Source organism: Jatropha curcas, chromosome 8 (assembly GCF_041381405.1).
Source record: "Jatropha curcas cultivar XTBG-Jc1 chromosome 8, XTBG_Jcur_1.0, whole genome shotgun sequence".
Lineage (NCBI taxonomy): Eukaryota > Viridiplantae > Streptophyta > Magnoliopsida > Malpighiales > Euphorbiaceae > Jatropha > Jatropha curcas.
The window spans coordinates 9,685,203-9,707,624 of NC_143158.1; the positions used below are offsets into that span (position 1 = coordinate 9,685,203).

Genomic DNA, 22,422 nt, shown 5'->3' on the forward strand with positions numbered 1-22,422 from the left:
GAGGCATATGATAAGAAAGTATTATTTCTTACTTGATTAGAGGGTTTTGTTGTGTAATTTGTGATTGAACAGTTAGTCTTTCTTGCTCGATCAGATTTCATCAATTTCTTCTCATCTCCTGCACATCAACCAACCAAAAAGATTCATTTTCTTTCGTTAATATATAGACGATCGACCCATCTAATTGGAAAAATTTTGTAAATCTAACATAATCTCACTCCATTTCAAATTAACAAAACATTGCAAAGTCACACGAACTGAAAGCTGTTGTATTGTAATTTTACATTTACACTCAAATATGTAATCTAATTTTATAAAAATTCTGAATTTGTCTGTTGGTTTTCAAAAACTTGTTCGGTAACAAAGTGGATTGATGCAAATAATTTATTAAAAAATTGATGACTAATAACTTGCAAAATCAAATAAATTAAAAGCTATATATTAATGCATATTTATTAAAAATATTTTTTAACTATTAAACACAAATAATAAATAATAGCTAGCACTCCCAGTTGTCACTAATTATAACCCTTGTAATAACTTAGTAATTATTGAGAATAATAATAATAATAATAGCAACAATAAAAAGTAAACCTTCACAGTAAAAAGTAACCTTTTACTGCACCAAAACTACATTGTATCTAATTTTTTCTTTTTCATAAAGATAGTTACATTGGTCCAACTTATTTCAAATAATCCTATATTGGAATGAGTTTGGATACTTTAAATAGTACCAAAGTGCCCTACCCATTGCAATCCTTAATTATGATTATGATATTTAGCTACAGACAAGTCAATATAATACACATCAACGAGTAAATTTTTCTTACTTCCACCACAAACTATTATTGTTTAGCATACAAATAAATTTTTCTTACTTCCACCACAAACTAATATTGTTTAGCATACAAAAATTTCATAAAATAAAAAATTTATATCCTATGACTTGGTGTAAGTTTATTTTATTGCTTCCACCACAAACTAACATTTCGCATACAAAAATTTCATAAAATAACAAGTTTATATCCTATGACTTTGTTGAAAGTGGGAGCTTAAAAATAATGCATCAGCCACAATCACAAATTAGTAGCTCCTATCTGTTTGACCTGTCCGATGTAAAAAGAATCAATAACCTCGGTACATGATGACTGACCACTCAACAGATCATCTATTACACGTTGCTTGACTGCCTTGCTTTTTTTTACAGCAGTTTCTTGCTCTTGGGATTGTGCCACCACTTTGGATTCAACCAACTTGGTCTGCGATCCGATACCAACTGCCGCTGCCTGATCTGCAAAGAGAACCTTGGAAAAAGGTGAACTGCAGATCTCTTTATAGGTTTCATATTCAGCGGCACATGTATTTCCACCTTCTAGTAGTTTTGATAAGGGATGGAAAACAGAGATAACATCATTACTTCTGTCTAATTCTTCTTTCAAAACTAGAAAATCAGAGACCAACTCTGACTTGCTGAACTGAACTAAAACTGCAGTTTCATCCACTTTATATATGGAAGTAACAGAGTTTTGACCAAAGACTTTACAGATGCATTCTCTTATCTCACTTGCCTTGAGTGTAGATGGAAATCGCCAGATTAAAACAATGTTCTCAAACAAAATCTTGGTGTGCCTCTTTTTGATGTTATTAGTTACCAAAGATTCAGCAATCCTGTTCCCAGTTCTTAAATTAATAATGTCCCCATTAAACCAACTGAGGTATAGGAGGTTGACGTGCTTTTGGAGTTTTTCATTATGGGCCAGATTATCAGAGGACAACTGGAGATCAAAATCAATACCTAGATGGCTGCATGCCTGAGCAAAGACACACCCTGTCATAAAAGCATCATATCCGGCTTCATGCTTGACTCCAGAACTCAACTTGGAAAATCTGAAAATAAATATTCAAGACTTCTAAGATGGCTTCTCAGTTTGGAGGTCAAAGATAAATAGCAATCAATTCATTCTTTTTTCCATATATGACATCATGCCTAACAAAGTAACTTTCAAATTTTGTTATCGTGTATTTTGGCTTGAAAGGTATGGAATACTGCTATTGAGCTACTGTACTTAAGGTAGTTTTGTATTTAAGGCAGTTTTACTTAGTTATTCAGTTTTTATCATGTTATTATCAGTTTCATTGTTAGTGGGTATTAGTGAGTGTTTAAGCAAGTTATTTATTGTAATGAGTAGATATTAGTGGGTAGTTATTGCAGTGGGTAGCGGGTAGTTTTAGCTTTGCTTTGATTTTAGTTATTTAAAAGTTTGTGATATCAGGAAAAAAATGTACCAGAATTTCAACAAAAGGTTTTGAGTTCCTAAAACTCAGAGATTGTAGAGTTCTCTCTTAACGAGCTCTAAAAGATTGCAAATTCTCTCTAAGTTTGTTTCTACCCCATCTCAAACCTGATTCCCTAATTCAAAGACCCATAACTAGATCCAAATTTGGGACTGTAACAAATACACACAAAGTATATGCACCTCACAAAAGATCATATTATAGGAGGTCAAATATTCCAACAAGACAAATAAGTGTCATGCAGCTGCCTATGTACTAAAGTGAGATGTCTAAATTATGAATTTAGGATGCATTCACAGCCCCCATCTTTTAATTATGAAACAGTATACATATGAATCAAGCACAACCAAGTTAAGACAAAGAAATGCAGGAAGCAAACCTCGTGTCATCCACTTGAACCTCCACATTCACTTGTCGATCAAAAGCTATATCAGAACTATCATTAGAACCCAGAGCGATTTCTGGACAGAGTAAACGAAAGGCTGATGAAAGCGACGTCCTTGATTTCTTCATCCTTCGGAGGAGCACATCATTAGCATTTAAGAGTATTTTGGTATCAACAATGTGTGGGAAGTGCTTGTTAACAGAGGCAACAAATTCTTCAGCAGTCAGAGGAAGAGGACCAAAGAATTTACTGTATATGTGTGCAATATCTGTGCAGAGAAACAAAGCATATGAATAATTTACTGGATGAACATAATGTCCTTGTGAACTAGAAGATTGAAGGCATACCCAAGAAGCAATTGTGACCAACAATCAACTTCTGTGCAGAAGAAAGAAGGTCAATAACATGACGGAACCCAACTGCATCTTTGATCTTCATCTCTGCCTTTTCACGACATTCATCCTTCACTTGTTTCTGCAAAATATTGTCTTTGAAGTGTTAATCCAAGATTCAAATGTAGCTGCTGAATTTTGAAATGCAGAAAAAGTAAGCGATATAAATGCAATATCTACTTTACCATAAGCAAGTCCTTGTCATCTTCAGATTCAGTACATACAACTAGCTGCTGCAAACAAGAACTTTCAACGTTGACATGAACATAAGCAAGATCTTTAAAATGCTTCTTAACGACCTGCATATTTTCATTTTCATCAATTAGCCATGTTCAAATATTTCACTGAATATAGGAAAAGCCCATAAGCATGATATCAAAGGATTATTTTTAAACTCCACATGTGACAACATTTTCTTGACTGAAACAAAGCAAAATGAAGCAGCATATTACCATCTGAATCAACTTGAGTTGATGGGACGTGAAACCACTCAGACAAAGAGCCGGACGCATCTTGTAGAAAATGGTTTGGAGCTGTTGCCTGGAGTTATTGAAGCTGCCTTGGAACTGAAATCCTCCATTTCCTTCCCTCAATAACCCATCACGCCATTCTCTCAATCTTTTCGTCATTCGTTCACTGAAAAGAATATTAGTCACACTGGCCAATGGCAAGTCTCTAACGTCATTCAGGTTATCTAACATTCCATCACTCTCATATCGCGAATACAAGCGTCTTAGTGCTTCCTCTTCCTGTCCTCTGGATAAATAAGACACTCCTGAGATTAACCAAGAGCGTGAATTCCCCAAAAGAAAACATTTTTCGTTTGCCATATCCAATTATCAAGTTTAAAGACAGAGAAGTACCTTCATATATGCAAGCATTGAAATCGAATTGATATTTAGCTAAGAAATCCATAGACGTGGTCTGGCAGAGGAACTCATAAGATGGGCCATCAGTTGCTAGCTCTTGGCGAGGAAATATGAAGAAATTGTGCCTGTTAAAAAAGACAGTCAATTAAGCAATCAACATTGACAAACAGAGAGACAGCGTGGGAGAGAGAAACCGACGGGTGAGCAATAAACGAGTGGCGGTGAGAGTCCCATCGGAAAGGACAGACGCCGAACTGAACAATGGCGAATTTCTCAGCGGAATCTTTAGCCTTGAGGTACCGAACGTCGAATCGGTCGTATTCTAAGGACTCGCGCCATGGAGCACTGGTGATTCCGGTCATTTCCAGATCGATGGCTATGAAATCCGCGGCTCCGACATGGCTTTTGAGTTTGGCCAGTGCGGACTCGAAGTTCGACTTGGTTACATGTTTCAGAGGAAATGAAGAAGACGATGAAGAGGAGGAGTATACACGTGAGAGAGCACGTGAGAGGGCTCTTAAGGGCCATTGCTTACTCATCTTGTGAGCATGACGCGGGGTTTGCAACTTTGCTTCGGGGTTTAGAGAAGGAAGACGATAGTTTAGCGAATTGCGATTACAACAGGTTCTCACGCTGTCCTTAAACGCAGTCGTTTTGTAAGATGGGAAATCTAAATTAAGCGGCGTAACTAGGAACAAGGATTGCAATTTTACGCCATCTGATTTTAGCTGGTTTCGGGAGTGGATAAACGGGTTTGGAAATTGGAACGGATTCAGGTTTACTGCCCGCAACGGATTCGACTGGATTACAATTTAAGGACTCTCAGTACTCGCTATCTATTTAATAAATATTTAAAATAATTATTTTTTAAAAAAAATTATATATAACCATCTTTTTAATTATAAATAATGCTATAGTCATATTTAATATTTATATTATATTTTTTATTAAGTCAAAATAATACTCTTATAATTTTACTTACTTTTTATTGTTAAAAAATAAAAATATTTTTAATGCTAAAATGCTTCGGAACTGATTCAGATATTAAAGATAAAATTTTGAAAGGGTTCGAATACCTAATTTATAATCGGATTCGGGTTCGGATGTTATATTTTAAGCAATTACCCGACTCATTGTGATCCCTAGCAGGAAAAGCACTATTGCCACTGAGGCTATACATGGGCCGTTTGGATTTATTGATTTAATTTGGCCCGTTACATGTAGGTCAATGATCTTTTTTACTTAACTCAACTCATTAAATGCATGAATCCAATGGTTATATACGGATGAGGTTAGCATGTTTAACATAAATCCATGAGTAAATAAATGATCAATAATAATAATATTTTTAAATAAAATACAACCATTTAAGAGTAATTACCAAAAAAAATTAAATATACTTAAAATTTTAATTATAAAATAATTTTCACAAACTAAAAATATTTCATTGAAAATATTAATTAAATTTCTTAATATAATCATCGTCGTAATGATAATCATGAGCAACAACAATAAAAAGTTAAATTTTCTAATAATAAAGACAACCAGTAAAATAAAAAAATACTTAATTTTAAGTTAATAAAACTAGTTTTTTTCAAATATACATTGCACGGTGTTTTAGCCGTTGTAAATACTCTGTTACCTAGTATTCTTATTATACATATATGTGATTTAATATTTTTATATAACTTTACATAACTTTTTTCCATATAAATTTCTAATTGAGGTCAAATATTATATTTTTATTATCATAATAAAATAGTAGTAGTTAGAATTCTTAATTGAGTTAGAGTTAGAATGAAGTTGAAATATTAGTTATTGTTATAATAATAAATCCAAATAATACATACGTTAGAGCTAAAATATTTGTCCCTTTTTTAATTTAAATATTAGAATTATTAATTAAGTTCATAATAATCTTTTATTGTTATAATAAAATATTAATCCTTATAATTCTTAATTGAGTAGGCACGTTATAGATAAATATTTGTATTTTCTTTTCAATGATAAGATTTCTAATTGACTTCAAATAATACTTTTACTAAGAATATTTTTATTCATCCAATTATTTTATAATTAAAATTTATAAAAATATTAGAATATTAATGGATAATATTAATATTTATAGTAATTTTACGCATAAATAAAAAGATCAAATTAATATATCACTAAAAAAAAGTTTTTAATTATTGATTAACACATTAGATATAACAACTATAGTTCTGATTTTCTTGATTTTAATTCTTTTAAGGGAAAATTATTATTTCGTCCCTGAGGTTTTACATAATTATTTAAGTAGTTCTCGACATTTATACATATATTTATAACGTCTTTGAGGTTTGCCACCATCATATTAATTGGTCCTTCCGTCAAAAAAATACATTTTTTCCATTAATTTTGAGAGGAAAAGACGAAATTATCCTTTGAAAAAATAATTATTTCGTCCCTGAGGTTTGTCATAATTATTAAGTAGTCCCCGACATTTATACAAATATTTATAACGTCCCTGAGGTTTACTTCCGTCATATTAATTGGTCATTCCATAAAAAAAATACACTTTTTCCTTTAATTTTGAGCGGAAATGACGAAATTATCCTTTATAAGTTTTCATTGACATTATTGTCAATCCCTTTCCTTTAAAATACCTGAAACTCAAATTTTCACCATCTTCCTCAACCCAACGCGGTCTTCATTGCCACCACCGTGTCTCTGCCAAGTATCATCTCCATAACCAGATCACCAACAAAACTAAAAGGGAAAATAATTATTTCGTCGCTGAGGTTTGCCATAATTATTCAAGTAGTCCCTGCCATTTATACAAATATTTATAACATCCCTGAGGTTATTTTCGTCATATTACTTGGTCCTTCCATCCAAAAAACACACTTTTTGTAGTTAATTTTTAATAGAATGACCAAACTAACCTAAATCCTCTAATCAATGAGAGAGAGATAAATGGATGAAGGATGATGATGGCTTGATTGAGTTTGAATGTTGGGTTTTAGTTTTGGTGGTGATCTGGTTATGGAGATGATAGTTTTCATTGACACAGTGGTGGCAATGAAGACCGCGTTGGGTTGAGGAAGATGGTGAAAATGTGAGTTTCAGGTATTTTAGAGGAAAGAGATTAATAATAATGTCAATGAAAACTTATAAAGGATAATTTCGTCTTTTCCACTCAAAATTAACGGAAAAAATGTATTTTTTTATGGAAAGACCAATTAATATGACGGAAGTAAACCTCAGGGACGTTATAAATATTTGTATAAATGTAGGGGACTACTTAATAATTATGGCAAACCTCAGGGATGAAATAATTATTTTTTCAAATGATAATTTCGTCTTTTCTTCTTAAAATTAACGGAAAAAGTGTATTTTTTTGATAGAAGGACCAATTAATATGACGGTGGTAAACCTCAGGAACGTTATAAATTATATGTATAAATGTCGAGGACTACTTAATTAATTATGTAAAACCTCAGGGACGAAATAATAATTTTCCCTTCTTTTAATTATGTTAATATATATATTATATATCATTAGCTATTCAGTTTAACACATCCATATTCATTAATCTTTTTTCAAACAATATTAATTGTTATTGTAAAGTAAATGAAATTAAATGAGAAAGAGATAAAGACATAATAATTAGGAAGCAATTTAAATATATTAGTAAAATATATTACATACATGTCTAAATTTAGAAGGTAGTATAAAGAAGTCAAAGGTGAAAATTACCAATAATTCACTTTATAAAACCATTAAACTTGATACTTCTTGGCCAGAAGTATAAATTTGCCCTTTAACTTTATACAATTTGCCATGTGACACCCTTTAATTTATGGGGACCTATTGTGCCCCTGAAGTTGTAATTTTTAGTAATAATTGTGTACCTAAGTAATTGACAAGAAGTGCATGTAAATCAATTGTGATGACGTGTTAAAGATGATGCTTATTGAGCAAAATATGACTTGGTTGTTATGCCAGTTTTTGCGACGTAGGCTAATTGACTTAATTTCACTCCAAATGAAAAATGGGTCAAAATTGTACAAGTTCCCACCGCCCAAATTTCTTGTTTCTTGAACCAAACAAAACCAAATTCAAAATAGCATTAAAGAACTCCAATCAATTTAAAGAAGCACTTTCAAAAATCGTCTTGACACAAGTGGCAAGGAGAGTATGGAGCAAGAGTTATTGAAGGAGTTGTTGTTTCCGGTGAATCGTGCATGTAGGGAATAGTGCATTGTGTGCATTCAGTGGCTTCTTCATAGAATCGAAGAAATTGGAGGCACTTTATTCCTATATTTTGCCCTTGCTTTTTCTGCTCTAGAAATGCATTACATTTATGGTTATTTTGTGAAATATTGAGCAAAGGTTGTGTTTTTTTTCTTTAGGATTTCTCACATGTTTAACTTTCTGAGATTCCTTTTTTGGCATTTGTCTACGCTTATCATGTGTATATATAAATTTTGTATTGCTGATAAGGTTTGTTTTTAATATTGATTTTTTGTTTTCTTCTGTGGCTTTGCATTGTTGTAATATAGTATCAAATAGTGGAATGTACCTTGTGATTTCAAATGGTTGAGAAAACAATTACTCTTAGATGATTCCATGGTGGGACTATGGTTGTCGACCCTTTTACTACATATATTAGGGGAAATGTTACTGTTGATGAAAGGGTGGACCCATATAGGCTCTATCTTCTAGATTTAGAGCAAAGGGCTAGGGATTTAGGTTACAGTAATATGCATGCTATTTATAAGAGATGATTCATTAGAGAAGATTATAAGGCATTTACCAAGATTGAAGATGATGGTGATATATTGTATAAGTGTGGTTTGTTGGAAGATGGTCAAACTTTTGAATTGTTTATCGAGCATTACATTAACGAGTTTGATCTTGTTGATATACCTATATTAGAATATCGTGTCTTAACTTCAACCCATCACAAAATCATGTATTGGCATTTAATTCTTACTATTATCATATTTTATCATAAAGAAGCTAAAATATTCAAAAAAAAAAAAACATTAAGAATTTGAATCAAAACATCATCAATGATCCCATTAACAAAACCCTAACTAAAGCATCAAGTAATTGATGTTCAAACCCATATTTATATTTCTTTCATTCAATTTATTACTATTGCATTCCAATATCAAAGCTCATTCATTTAACTCAATAAGCGCATATTAAACATCAAATTAAACATTTCAATCAAGCAAAACAAAGAGCAAATTGCAAATTCAAAGAAAAGAAGAAGATTGAGTACTAACTTCAATCAATGATTTTTCTTTTAACAAATATCATACCATTGACTATCAATCCATCATTTAAACTTATTAACAAATCAAATTTAAGTTTTCTCCAATTTGAAATAAAATTATAATTATTATAAAACTTTGAAATCATATTGATTGACACACACACACACACACACACACACACACACACACGTATAGGACACTAACCTCTAATTTTCTCCAAAATTCATCTCCCTTTATAACCACCATAACCACCATGTTTCTTCTAATCTCCAAGCTCCAAAATCCTCTTTTAATTCTTGTGAACTCCTATAGGATCCATGTCCTTTGATTAATTGAGGGTTCTTTGTAGAGAGAGACCAAATATTGTAAATGGAGAAAATGAGAGAAAATAAGGGTTTGTTATTGTAGGAAATGAGAATGGGTATAAACCCTTAGAATTTCATCTCATTCTCCAAATGATTGGAGGGCAAGGATTAGAAGAGGGCTTTTAATCCAAGGTCATAATTACATCACTTAAAACTTCCCCTTAGTTACACTTAGACCACATAATTTATAAGTCTTATTCAGTTAACTCTAGAAATCCACTTTAAGCTATTTACATTATGCCACATCTATATTCCATTATTTACAATAATGTCATTAGCTTACATCATATAACCATTTTAATCATTCCATATATACCTTTCCCTAGTTAGAATCACGGGCTTTTACTGTCTAAATCAACTTGCTTATTGGATAAGATTATTTATCACTCTCCGGAATCACTTTTCATGACCTGAGAATGCCATTTCTAGTGACCCAGGATTTGGGGCGTTATAATTAATGCATCCATTATTTGTTCCAAAATGAAAGTGGAAAGAATTATTGTGGACTTGTGATTGGAGTTCCATGCACAGATGTAGTTAAGTGGCTTTTGAGTTCTTCAAATTTGTTTGAAAGTTGGTATCTTGAATTTGGAAGGAAGTTTTTCCATTAAGATTTTATTAGATATGGGAGTCTTACCTCCTAATTGGTGTTCTTCTTTTTTTTTTTCCTTGAATTTGTCATTGTAATATCTTAAGGAACTCGTGATTAAGCTCATGAGGGTGCTTTTTAGATTGTGCTTTAACATTTTGATCAGTAGTTTTATTGTCGACAGTCTTATTTCCTTCAGTTTGGTCATTGTCTTTAGTTGAAGATTTCAGTGTTTCTTTATCCAAAAAGATTTGTTTCCTATTTAGCTTTTTCTAACTTAGTTATAGACTTTGTATAGCTTTAACCATCTATTCCTATATTAAACTTTAATGGCAGGTTGTTTCTAGATTCTAATTGGTGATCTTCTATAACCCAATTAGTAGTAGCGAACCCAACCCAAATAGTTAGGGGACCAAAAAATAATTTTACTCAATTATGGTTGGCAAAACTAAAATATTTTTTTTCATACATTTTTACATTAAAATTTTTTTTTTTTGTGGGGGGGGGGGGGGGGCACGGCCCCCTTGGCCTTAGCTTGCGTCCGCCCCTGCCCATTTGAAATAGGATTATTTCTATTTTGATTTCTTTTTTGTGGAGGTTTTGTGTCAAACCCATATTTTCATAACATGTCATTAGTATGCATTAAATTATTTTTAGAGTCTAATTATGTATTTGTATGATCTAATTATGATTCCAGATGATTTATAATGATTTTGATAAATTACAGTGTCATATGGGCATTTTAGTAATTTTTAGTGTCATGAGAAAAATACAGTGTAATATTAATATGTCAATCAATTATTGTGCAATGCATGTGTATATGTGATACTAGCTTTTAAATTTAAAAGAGAGTAATTTGCAAACATTCTATAATAAAAAAGAAATAAACTAAATATAAACTACTTCCCATGTCACTGCAAGACAAAAGCCAACTTATCTTATCTTTCGTTTTTTCTACAATGCCGCATGTACACCTTATCTAAATGAAATCTCCACATTACCACCCTAACTAAATGGGAGTTTGACACATCATCAAGAATCTTCACATCACCCTATCCTATCTTAATGCAATCTCATCAACCAATAGGAAAAAAGAGCTTATGGTGCACCACAAAGCATGTGATTACACCACATGCTCACATGCTCCAAACATGTGAAGGAAAAGATTCTCATCTCATAATCCCTCTCACTCTTCATGCTAACTTTCCTCTCCTTCATTATTTTCATTTTCTCTCTTCTCTTTCTTTTTTTATTTTTCTCTATTCTTTCTCTCACACAATACCAACCCTTGGCTAAATACTCTAAGGCCTAAATTCCCTTCCTAAAGTCATCATCATCTCACCAAATTTTAGTATGTTGTTTCCCTCTTCAAGATCTACAAGCTAATAAATTTTATTTTAAGAAATTTTCAATCTTTAATGTAAAAATCACTTTTTTTTAATGTTGCTACTTCTTTTCTCTTTATTTCCTTTCTTTTTCTTTTTAAACTAAGACTAGATACATACATTTTATGTCACATATATTATGTTCGTGCATTAAAAATTATGTTCATGAAAGATGTGAAGAAAAGTTTTCTTTTTCTTTAATTTAGGAGGTGAATCTTCTAAATCAAAAGGAAAGGAGGTGGTGAAGAGTTAGTAACTCTCAAGGTTAGTGCTTTATTCTCATTTTAGATATATTTAGGATGTTTATATTAGGGATGACCACAGTTCGATTTCAAATCGAAATCGAGTCGGCTAAAACCGATACTAAACCAAAGTCAATGATTCTAATTCTAAATATGTAATCAGAACCGTGAACTTAAGGTTAGGTCCTGGTTCTTCATTTTTTAAAACCGAAACCAGATGGTTTAGTTTAAAACCGAAAGTTCCGATTTAAAACTGTGAAAAATATATTTTTTTAAAAAATCTCAACTTATTTTTTTTATTTTATATAGTTTTTTAAAGTAATATTTAAAAATTTTATTAAATTGATTTAGTTTTTTCCAATAGTAATATTGTTATTATTATTTATTCAAACTATAAATCTTAAAAAAATATTTTAAAAATTTTAAAATATATATTTAATTTCAGTTCAAAACTGGAAAGAAACTGAAACCGTCGATTCCAAAACCATCTAAAATTTGACTAAAAGCAGTTCGGTTCCGGTTTCACCTTTTTTATAACTGAAATCGACAGTTTTGAAACCGAAATTGGCGGTTCTGAAATCGTGATTATGCTTAGTTTATATATGATTTCTTAAGATTTGTACGTGAACATATGTGTTTCTTCCATTAAATGTGATAATCTTTGTGTAAGCTTTCACTTTTGTGCCTTAAATGCTTTGTTTGATGATTTCTTCATGTATTCTAAATAATGCGTAAAAATTATGTTTTGATATTATATTTCTTGAATATAAGTGCTATTTAAATTGATTTAGTTTTTTAAAGTAATATTTAAAAATTTTATTAAATTGATTTAGTTTTTTCCAATAGTAATATTGTTATTATTATTTATTCAAGCTATAAATCTTAAAAAAAATATTTTAAAAATTTTAAAATATATTATTTAATGTCGGTTTAAAACTGGAAAGAAACTGAAACCGTCGATTCCAAAACCATCTAAAAATTGACTAAAGTAGTTCGGTTCTGATTTCACCTTTTTTATAACCGAAATCGACAGTTTTGAAACCGAAATTGGCGGTTCTGAAACGGTGATTATGCCTAGTTTATATATGATTTCTTAAGATTTGTATGTGAACTTATGTGTTTCTTCCATTAAATGTCATAATCTTTGTGTAAGCTTTCACTTTTGTGCCTTAAATGCTTTGTTTGATGATTTCTTCATGTATTCTAAATAATCCGTAAAAATTATGTTTTGATATTATATTTCTTGAATATAAGTGCTAAGAATGTTATATATGCAATTTGGTGTGATTTGGTGATGATTTAGGCAAATTTTCATGCTTGAAGAACTTCTATGGCTATGTTTTTATGATTCTGTGTTTAGTTTGTTAAATTAAATATTTAATCTTGCTTATATGATATTTAATGATGATTAATGAAAATTTGATTTGATTTAATTTAATGTATATTTAATGCACTAACTATGATTGATCAAACCATGAAAGAACTATTGTGCAACTTTAACATGTGATGAGGACTATTTGGAATATATTCAAATATCTAAAAGGTAAATTCCCTAAACTTGTGGAGTATTTAGACAAAAAGAAGACTATAAGGACCTAAGCCAATGATTTAAATGTGAATTTGTGCATTAATTATGGACTAAAGAGATATTTGGCACTAATTAAGAACTATAATTATAAATTGACCCATTAAGAATAATTAATTGTGGACTATGGATAAATTAATATATCATTAGTCCATTTAACTAGACGGAATCCCGCACGTTACGCTAGTTGTTTTACTATTTTATTATTGTAAATTGTATTAGAATTTGCTTTTTTTATCGTACATATAAAAATAAATCCTACAACTTTAGAGAAATGAAAAGAAACAAATAAAAAATTATAAAAGATATAAGTATAAACTAAAATAGAATAAATGCAACAATAATAAGCTATGAGCAAAAGAACAAAAAAAAAACAATAATAATGATGATAATATATAAATAAAAAATAAAAAAGTGTTATAAATAAATACGCAAAAATAAAATTAAACTTCCAATTTAAAACTAAAAATATTCAAATTTCAAATATAAATGTAGATAAATTTTTTTAAATAAGCAATAATTTAAACTTTTAATTTAAAAAAAATATCTTAAGTGATCTTATAAAGAAAAAATTCAAAATTCAAAATTTAAATATAGATATAGATAATTATTATCAGTGTTCTAAGAACCGGATCAGTCAGTGAACTGGTGAAAGTAGGGGTTCACTAAACTGGAAAGTTTGACCCGGTTCGATACAATTCAACCGGATTTTTATATATAATATTTTTAAATATATTTATTAAATAAAATTGAAAATATAGTTTTAAAAAATTTTTGATTTCAAATGAAAAAAACAGTTTCAAATTTGGCGTTTACAAAAAGAATAAAAAATTAATAAATAATTTTAAATAAAAATAACAATATATGAATAAATTTAATACTAAAAATTAATTAATTACCATAAAATATATTATTATTTTTCATATGTGGTTAAAGTTAGACAATTTAATTTTTTTAATTAACATAATAGTACTTTGGGTTTAGAAATAAAGAGACCAAAAATTTAAAAATCAGTGGGCCAATTGTCAAGAGGCCCAAATTAAAAAAAAAAAACTCACATTTTATGGAAAAACCCAGAAATCAAATCCAACCAATTTTAACCTATTCGGTTCATCGGTTTTTAGCCGATTTTTATCGATTCATACTAATTTTTCAGACACCCGATTTTCTAGTGCAACTCGAACTGAACTACAGTCCAGTTTCCGGTCGAACTGGCTGGTCCTGTTTAGTTTTCAGAACAATAATTATTATAAATGAATTTTAATTTTGAAATATAATTATTATATTTCAAATTAAAATGATCAATATCATTTTAAATATAAATGGTAAGATATCTAATTTATTTTAAATTTATTAGATGTTATCTTATAAATTCTCTTTATTATATTAAATATATCTGTTGAATTTAATTTTTTTTTCATTTTAAATCAATTATGTAATAACTTTGCTATATAACTAATAGTAAATGATTTCTCTAATCTCATATCCTAGCAAATAAAACAACTGACAAAATAATAATAATAATAATAATAATTATGATTATTATTATTATTATTATTATTATTATTATTATTATTATTATTATTATTATTATTATTATAAAGACTACACAACAAATTGAGAAAACTACCACAAAAAATACATAACATCATATAATTGATTGTACAAAGATCAAAAATAAAAAATTATTTTCCTAAAAAAATATCTAATAAATTATCGAAATAATGTGTTTTGATTGATATCAATCTTATTTATCAATCACACATTACTCTACTATAACATGTGACATGTCGCCCGTAATATGTTTATTATGATAGCTTTTAGGGTTAAAAAGAATTCTTTTTTTCATACCTTTCAATCTGTGAATTACAGAATTCATATACACAACATATAGAATATTTACAATAATTGCATTTGATCCTTTCCTTATTTGCTTGATTCTGATCCTTTCCTTATTTGCTCGACCCGATCCTTTCCTTATTTGCTTGATCCAATTTCCTTATTTTTCTGATTCTGATTGATTTCCTTATTCTTACACTCCACCTCAAGTTGAGTCTAGGGTGTCCGATACCCAACTTGACTAATGCTTGATTGAAGATCTTTCCTGGAACTGCTTTGTTTAGTATATCTGCCAACTGCTCCTCAGACCGAACAAATGGCAAACAAATGCTTCCATCTTCAAGTTTCTCCTTGATAAAGTGTCTGTCAACTTCCACATGTTTGGTCCTATCATGTTGTACTGGATTTTCAAAAATGCTTATAGCTGCTCTATTATCACACAGCAGTTTGCAGGGCCTTTCTGGAGGGAAACCTAACTCTGTCAATAACTTCTTCAACCAGAGAACTTCAGCTAAACCTCGTGCAATCCCTCGAAACTCTGCCTCAACACTAGAGAGAGCTACCACCTTCTGCTTTTTACTTCTCCAGGTGACCAAGTTACCACCAACAAGAGTGAAGTACCTTGATGTCGATCTCCTGTCAATCCGATTTCAAGCCCAATCAGCATTAGTGTAGGCTTGTATTTCTAAGTGACCATGCTTCTGGAATAACACTCCTTGTCTCGGTGTTCCTTTGAGATATTTGACAATCCTGAGTGCTGCTTCCATGTGGTCAACCTGTGGCTTGTGCATGAATTGACTAACCACCCCAACTACATAAGCAATGTCAGGTCTAGTATGTGAGAGATAAATTAGCTTCCCAACTAGCCTTTGATATTGGCCACGATCAGCTAACTCATCTCCTTCAGTGATCTTGAGCTCATGATTGACTATCATTGGGGTTTCAACCGGCTTGCAATCCACTAATCCTGCCTCTGTGAGAAGTTCAAGTATATATTTTCTTTGTGAGTTGAAAATTCCCCCTTTTGACCTCAAGATTTCGATGCCTAGAAAATATTTTAGTCTCCCAAGATCTTTCATTTCAAATTCTTCGAACAGCCTCTCTCTCAATGATGCTATTTCCTCTGTGTCATCTCCTGTGATAATCATATCATCCACATATATAATGAGGCAAGTTAACAGTTCTCCTTTCTTCTTTATAAAGAGTGTATGGTCAGAATTATTTTGACAATATCCATATCTTTTCATGGCCATAGTAAATCTCCCAAACCAGGCTCTTGGAGACTGTTTGAGCCCATATAATGCCTTTTTCAGTCTACATCCTTTCCCAGCTTCGAACCCCTTTGTAAAACCTAGAGGAGCTTCCATATAGACTTCTTCTTCTAGGTCACCATGTAAGAAGGCATTTTTCACACCGAACTGATGTAGTGGTCAATCAAGATTTGCAGCTAATGAGAACAGCACACGTATCGTATCTATCTTGGCCACATGAGAGAATGTCTCTGAGTAATCTATGCCATAAGTCTGTGTGTGCCCTTTGGCAACAAGTTTAGCCTTATACCTTTCAATGGTTCCATCTGCACGATCCTTTATTGTAAAGACCCATTTGCAACCAACAAGCCTTTTTCCTTCTGGTAACCTGCATTTCTCCCAAGTACCATTTTTCTCCAGTGCATCCATTTCAACTTGCATTACTTGTCTCCACTGTTGGCTGTTCTGGGCTTCTTCAACAGTTCTTGGAATATCCTCCGAATATATTAACATTTCAAAGGCCTTTGCAAATTCAGATAAGCTCCCCCTGACTAAGTTTGTCATTGGATGTCTTGAATTTTGAGGCTCATAATCAGGTTCATACCTCTTTGGTGGCACTCCCCGATTACTTCTTGGTGGAAGAACATAATTCTCAGTTCTTGGTACCTCTTGGCCTGTCAAATTAGTCATTTCACCAGCAGGTATATCTAAAGGAGCCTCAGGAGTAAAGTCACTAACCTCAGGAATATCGGTTGGAGAGGATTCAACATGATCTGATGTAATAGACTATTCCATATTATCAGAAGCAGATCTGGTGATCTCGCCTACTTGCTCTGTTCGGATAGTTTCAAGCAGTATTGGACTATGTAACCAACTTAGTGGATCATTTCTAGAACTCTCCCCCTGATCACTAGGTTGGTTGTGAAAATAGTAATCAGTTTCAAGAAAGTCACAGTCCATTGTGGTATACATGTGACCAGATTGAGGATCAAAACACCGATATCCTTTTGTATGAATCCCATAGCCAACAAAAACACACTTAACAGCACATGGGTCAATCTTGGTGCGACTAACTTTTGGGAGATGAACTTAGACTGTACTACCAAAAACTCTTGCAGGTAGAGTTAGGACAGGAGGTATGTTGGTGTATTGAGCCAAAGTGGATATGGGTGTTTTTATGTGGAGAATTTTGGTAGGTAAACAGTTCATAAGATAAGTTGCCATAGCAACAGCTTCAGGCCAATAATACTTCGGTACTTTGGATTCAATCATGAGGGCTCGGGTGATTTCCAGGAGTATCCGATTTTTTCTTTCGTCCACTCCGTTTTGCTGTGGTGTGTGTGGGTAAGAGGTTTGGTGTATAAGTCCATTGTTCTGGAAAAAGGTTTGCATTTTTTAGTTTACATATTCCCCCCCCCTCCACATTGTCAGAACGAAGGATTTTTATTTCTTTCTGAAATTGGGTGGGTGTGAATTAAGTTGTAAAAAACAACAAACTTATTAAAAACTTCAAACTTATGTTTCAGAAAGAAAACCCAAGTAATTCTTGTGCAATCATCAATGAATAGAAGGAAATACGAAAAACCATTTTTGCAAGTAACAAGGGTTGGACCCCACACATCAGAATGTATTAATGAAAAAGGGATATCAGTTCTAGTGTTATTAGGATAGAAAACTTGTCTATGACTCTTTGCCAAGATACAGGTATCACAAGACAACTGATTTTTATGAGAAAAAAACTGAGAAAATAAGTGTTTGAGGTACCCTAAGGAAGGTTGACCCAATTGTCGATGCCACAACCAAGCCTGTCTATCCACTATCCAATGAGCAAGCACTGTGGTACCTTGTTGGTTCACTTCATCAACATAGTAAAGTCTATGTCTTTCAATACCACGCCCAATGATCCTCCCCGTCCGAATATCCTGTAAAATGCAAAAAGCAGGATATATCAGAACCACACAATTTAGCTCTTTGGTTACTTGACTAACTGACAATAGTTTATGTGACAGGGCAGGAACATATAGACGGTTGTAAGTGTTGGTGAAAAATCAATATTGCCTGCTCCCTCAACCGGTACAAGACCACCATCAACTGTTTAAATTTGTTTTTTTCGGGGTTCAGTAGGAGTATGGAAATTTGAAGCATCTGGTGACATAGTGTCAATAGCTCCACAGTCAAATATCCATTCTGTCTCCTTTGAGGGTTTATTTTTAGCAATTAGGCCCATGCTTGGTACCTCTTTGTAATTTTTTGTGGCCAGGGGTACAGAATGAATGTTCTCAAAAAACTCATGGTAAATCTGTAAATTTTCCATGCTTCTAGCTCCAATTGCAACATCATTATGGGTTCTGTGGTCAGTGTCCAAAGAAACAAAGTCTGCAGGGTTAGTTTGTAAAATTTCAAAAATTCAGAGTCCCTTTCTTAAATTTACCAGGTGTCTCCACATTAAGAACCCTAGGGTTCCCTTTTTGTGTCTCAATCGCGTCTCTGCCTCCTCTTTTCTGTGATGCTCTGCTTGCCATTCCACCAAATCCGAGAGGCTGGCTGTCTCCCCTAGTGCCGGTGGTCCCAAGATCGCCCACTGCGGTGGCGATAACTCCCTTAGTCCTCTTCTTGCTATATGGCCACCACTCAGGGTACCCCATTAGTTTGAAACACCCCTCTCGGTTGTGCCTTGAACCTCCACAGTGCGAGCATTTCAGACCACTCTTATCATCCTCCCGCCGAAGTGAAGATTTGGCCCCTGTCTTGGCCGTGTCTAACCGGCTTCTTGTGGCAAGGCCGCTCCCTATTCCTGAGGGGTTTGACCCCGATGATGGCTCCCCTTTCATGATCTCTCTCTGGGCTATTTCTCTTCTGATCATCGCATACGCTTCTTCCACCGTTGGTAGAGGATCTCGATTCAGGAGACCTCTCCTGTCCTTGTCATACCCATCATTTATCCCTATAAGGAATTGATATAATATGTTCCTTTGCATTAGCCCATTGTAGATCGTGATATCCTCAGAGCATTTCATAGGATTTGGCATTCTTCTATCAATTTCCTTCCAAATAGTCAAGAGCTTGCTGTAAAAATTCTCGATTGGATCTGAACCTTACTTCAAGCTATTAGCTTTCACAATCAGATCGAAGATCTGTAGACCATCCTGACCACTACTATACATTGCCTCTATTTCCTTCCACAGATCTCTTGCATTTGGGTAATCAAGATACTGGTTCACCAAGTCGGATTCTATATTCTTTATGATCCATATGATTACATTGGAATCTGAATATGCCCATTTGGGATATTCTGGATCGGTGGTTAGTGGTGGAGGGGCTGTGATGTGTCTGAGCCTACCTCTCCACTGATTGCCAAATACATCAGTCTGGACCATTTGATATAATTTTGGTTGTTTAGTTTTTCTGAGATACTCACTGTTTGACTTGTTGTATTTTCTGTGGTAGGTTTGGTGTTGTTGATTTGCTGAAACAGTTCGAGTAATTGGCTCACTGGAATAGATTGCTCCATTGATTTTGTTGTAGACGAGCTAACTTCGTCTGACATTTCAGGTAAGTTTAATGGTGGGTGATGAGCTTAGACAGAAACTGGGTCTAATGACCGAAACACTGGCTCGATACCATGATAGCTTTTAGGGTTAAAAAGAATTCTTTTTTTCATACCTTTAAATATGTGAATTACAGAGTTTATATACATAACATATAGAATATTTACAATAATTGCATTTGATCCTTTCCTTATTTTTCTGATTCTGATTGATTTCCTTATTCTTACATATTAAACACTTACTTTGCATAAGAACTCAATAAACATACTACAAGGGACTTAAATAAAATAATTTCAAAACACATCTTCATTAGCTAATTTATTTTCAAGAACATTACTTAGACGCAGGATTAAAAACTCTTTCCATTTTTAAAATAAACATTTATATATATAGGAGAAAGTACTCATAATATCATAAAATTTTTGTTTTACAATTATGTAAGTTCGTTCATCGCAGATGGTTCCATAACCCATAAGCTTAATTGAAACACTGTTACATACTGAATCGATTTTATTTTCATATATATTTATATACATACTAATAAGAATAAGATACTTTAATTAATAAATAAAAAGCATATAGACATAAGGCTTATACTTTATACTATTATTAGGAGTATATGTAATTACATATGTATGCTCATATACATATGACTATTCTGTTAATATTCTATACATCATAAAAAATTTCAAAAAGGAACTATATACAATAGCTACAATAGTAGCTCTTATATGTACAATGATCTAAAAGGAATCCTGCAATTAGCACGATTCAGTCTCCTGCTTTCTCATTTCCTTTCCCTACGATAGTACAGAATTTGCTTAGTGGCGCATATATACAAAATCAAGTGTAAATTCACATTTTTCTAAGGTTAATCATAACTGTAAATAAAGCTTTATATGAAAATCATTTTCATTTAATCTTTCTTGAAAATTAATCTTTCTTTTAACTCAATAAAGAGTTTACTAAGAAAGTATATCATTAATAGTGATAGAAATTCTTTGCTCAAAAATCATGTAACTACCTTTGTATGAAAATTGTTACCGAGCATCATAATTATAGAAAAACATCAATTCAATAAGTTTGACAATATTCAATTTAGTCACAACAGCTTAAATAGACTCAATCTGAAGGGTCATCAGTGTCCTATGAGCTCATTCAGACAAAACTATCTCAACCTCAATCTGTGAATTTTAATATTAGATCCTACTAATTTGTTATAATTCAATCGAATCAAGGAAAAATCCCCAAATTTCATACTTTAAAAACCTAGATCGCAGCTAATTCAAATTCAAAGGATTCTATGATCCAACGAAAGAAAATCATTCTATGGTAAGAAGGGAGAGGTTTCAAACTCACCTCTGCCATTAAAGCTTACCGAAAACCCCTGAACTTGCCATAGAATCGACTGCCATAGTGACAGTACGTTGCGGTGTCGATCTCTCTCAAACGACGCAATAACTCCATTGATGGAGGCTACCTTTGTGTTCCTCTCGTCAAGTAGGCTAATTTAGAGCATCTACTAGCCGAAACTCATGGCCATTTGGCCAAAAACGAAAGGAGAAAAGGGAGGGGTGTCGGTGATCGAGGAGAGAGGAACGGAAGAGAAAGAGAGAGAGAGAGTTTTGTTTCCCATTTCCCCCTTTTTTTTTTGTTATTATTCTTTTTCTTCTTCGCTTTATTTTATTTTATTTTATTTTTCTTTAATTCCTTCTTTTCTTTTTATTTCTTGTCCTTTTCTTTACTTTTTTCTTTTAATTAATTTTATATTTTTTTAATCAATAAATACTAATAATTATTAACAAAAATCGATCGAGAAAATTTAAATACTTTATAAATAGGAAAAATTAAATAATAAAAATCGTTTTATGAATTATCTTTATTGAATTATTAAGCAAGTAGCTTTTTTTTTTTTTTTCCATCTTCGTTGGAATAGGGAAAAATGATGTTATGGGTGGTGACAAAAAATAGGAGCCAAGGAAAAAAAAAAGAAAAGATGGCCTGGAGAGGGATCAAACTCATGTCCCCTCCTCGGATAACGCGTTTACATACCATTCGAATCTTTGATCCTCATCCAATCATATTGTACCTTGAAATAATAATATCTAATATGCTACTTTTCATGGAGACAGGTGGGATGGAGTTGATTTTTTTTAAAATTAATATCAATGTGATGTCATGACCAAAGATATATATATGATAGTGAGAATGGGAAAAAAAACATTGGGATTAAAAAAATATGGTTAATTTTAGTAATAACAAAATGTTGGCTAATGAATAAATTAAAAATCCCTATAAAGTAAGCTTGCTTATATTGATTTTATAAATTAAAATTAATATTTTGTAGTAAATTAAGAATCTTAATATTTTATGATGCCGAACTAATATTTTTAGCTTTCTAATATTAATTA

The 22,422-nt window shown here is 32.1% G+C and overlaps 1 protein-coding gene across 1 annotated transcript; it reads right to left on the reverse strand.

Moving 5' to 3' along the window:
• Positions 1-799: 799 nt before the first annotated feature.
• On the reverse strand, positions 800-4,570 carry AHG2 (Polynucleotidyl transferase, ribonuclease H-like superfamily protein). The gene is made up of 7 exons (XM_012230871.4): positions 4,140-4,570; positions 3,936-4,066; positions 3,525-3,847; positions 3,258-3,371; positions 3,028-3,154; positions 2,675-2,948; positions 800-1,887 (listed from the first exon to the last, which is right to left on the reverse strand). Exons 1-7 carry the CDS (start codon positions 4,478-4,480, stop codon positions 1,077-1,079), a joined length of 2,121 nt encoding a protein of 706 aa, XP_012086261.1. The 5' UTR covers positions 4,481-4,570; the 3' UTR covers positions 800-1,076.
• Between the last annotated feature and the right edge of the window lie 17,852 nt (positions 4,571-22,422).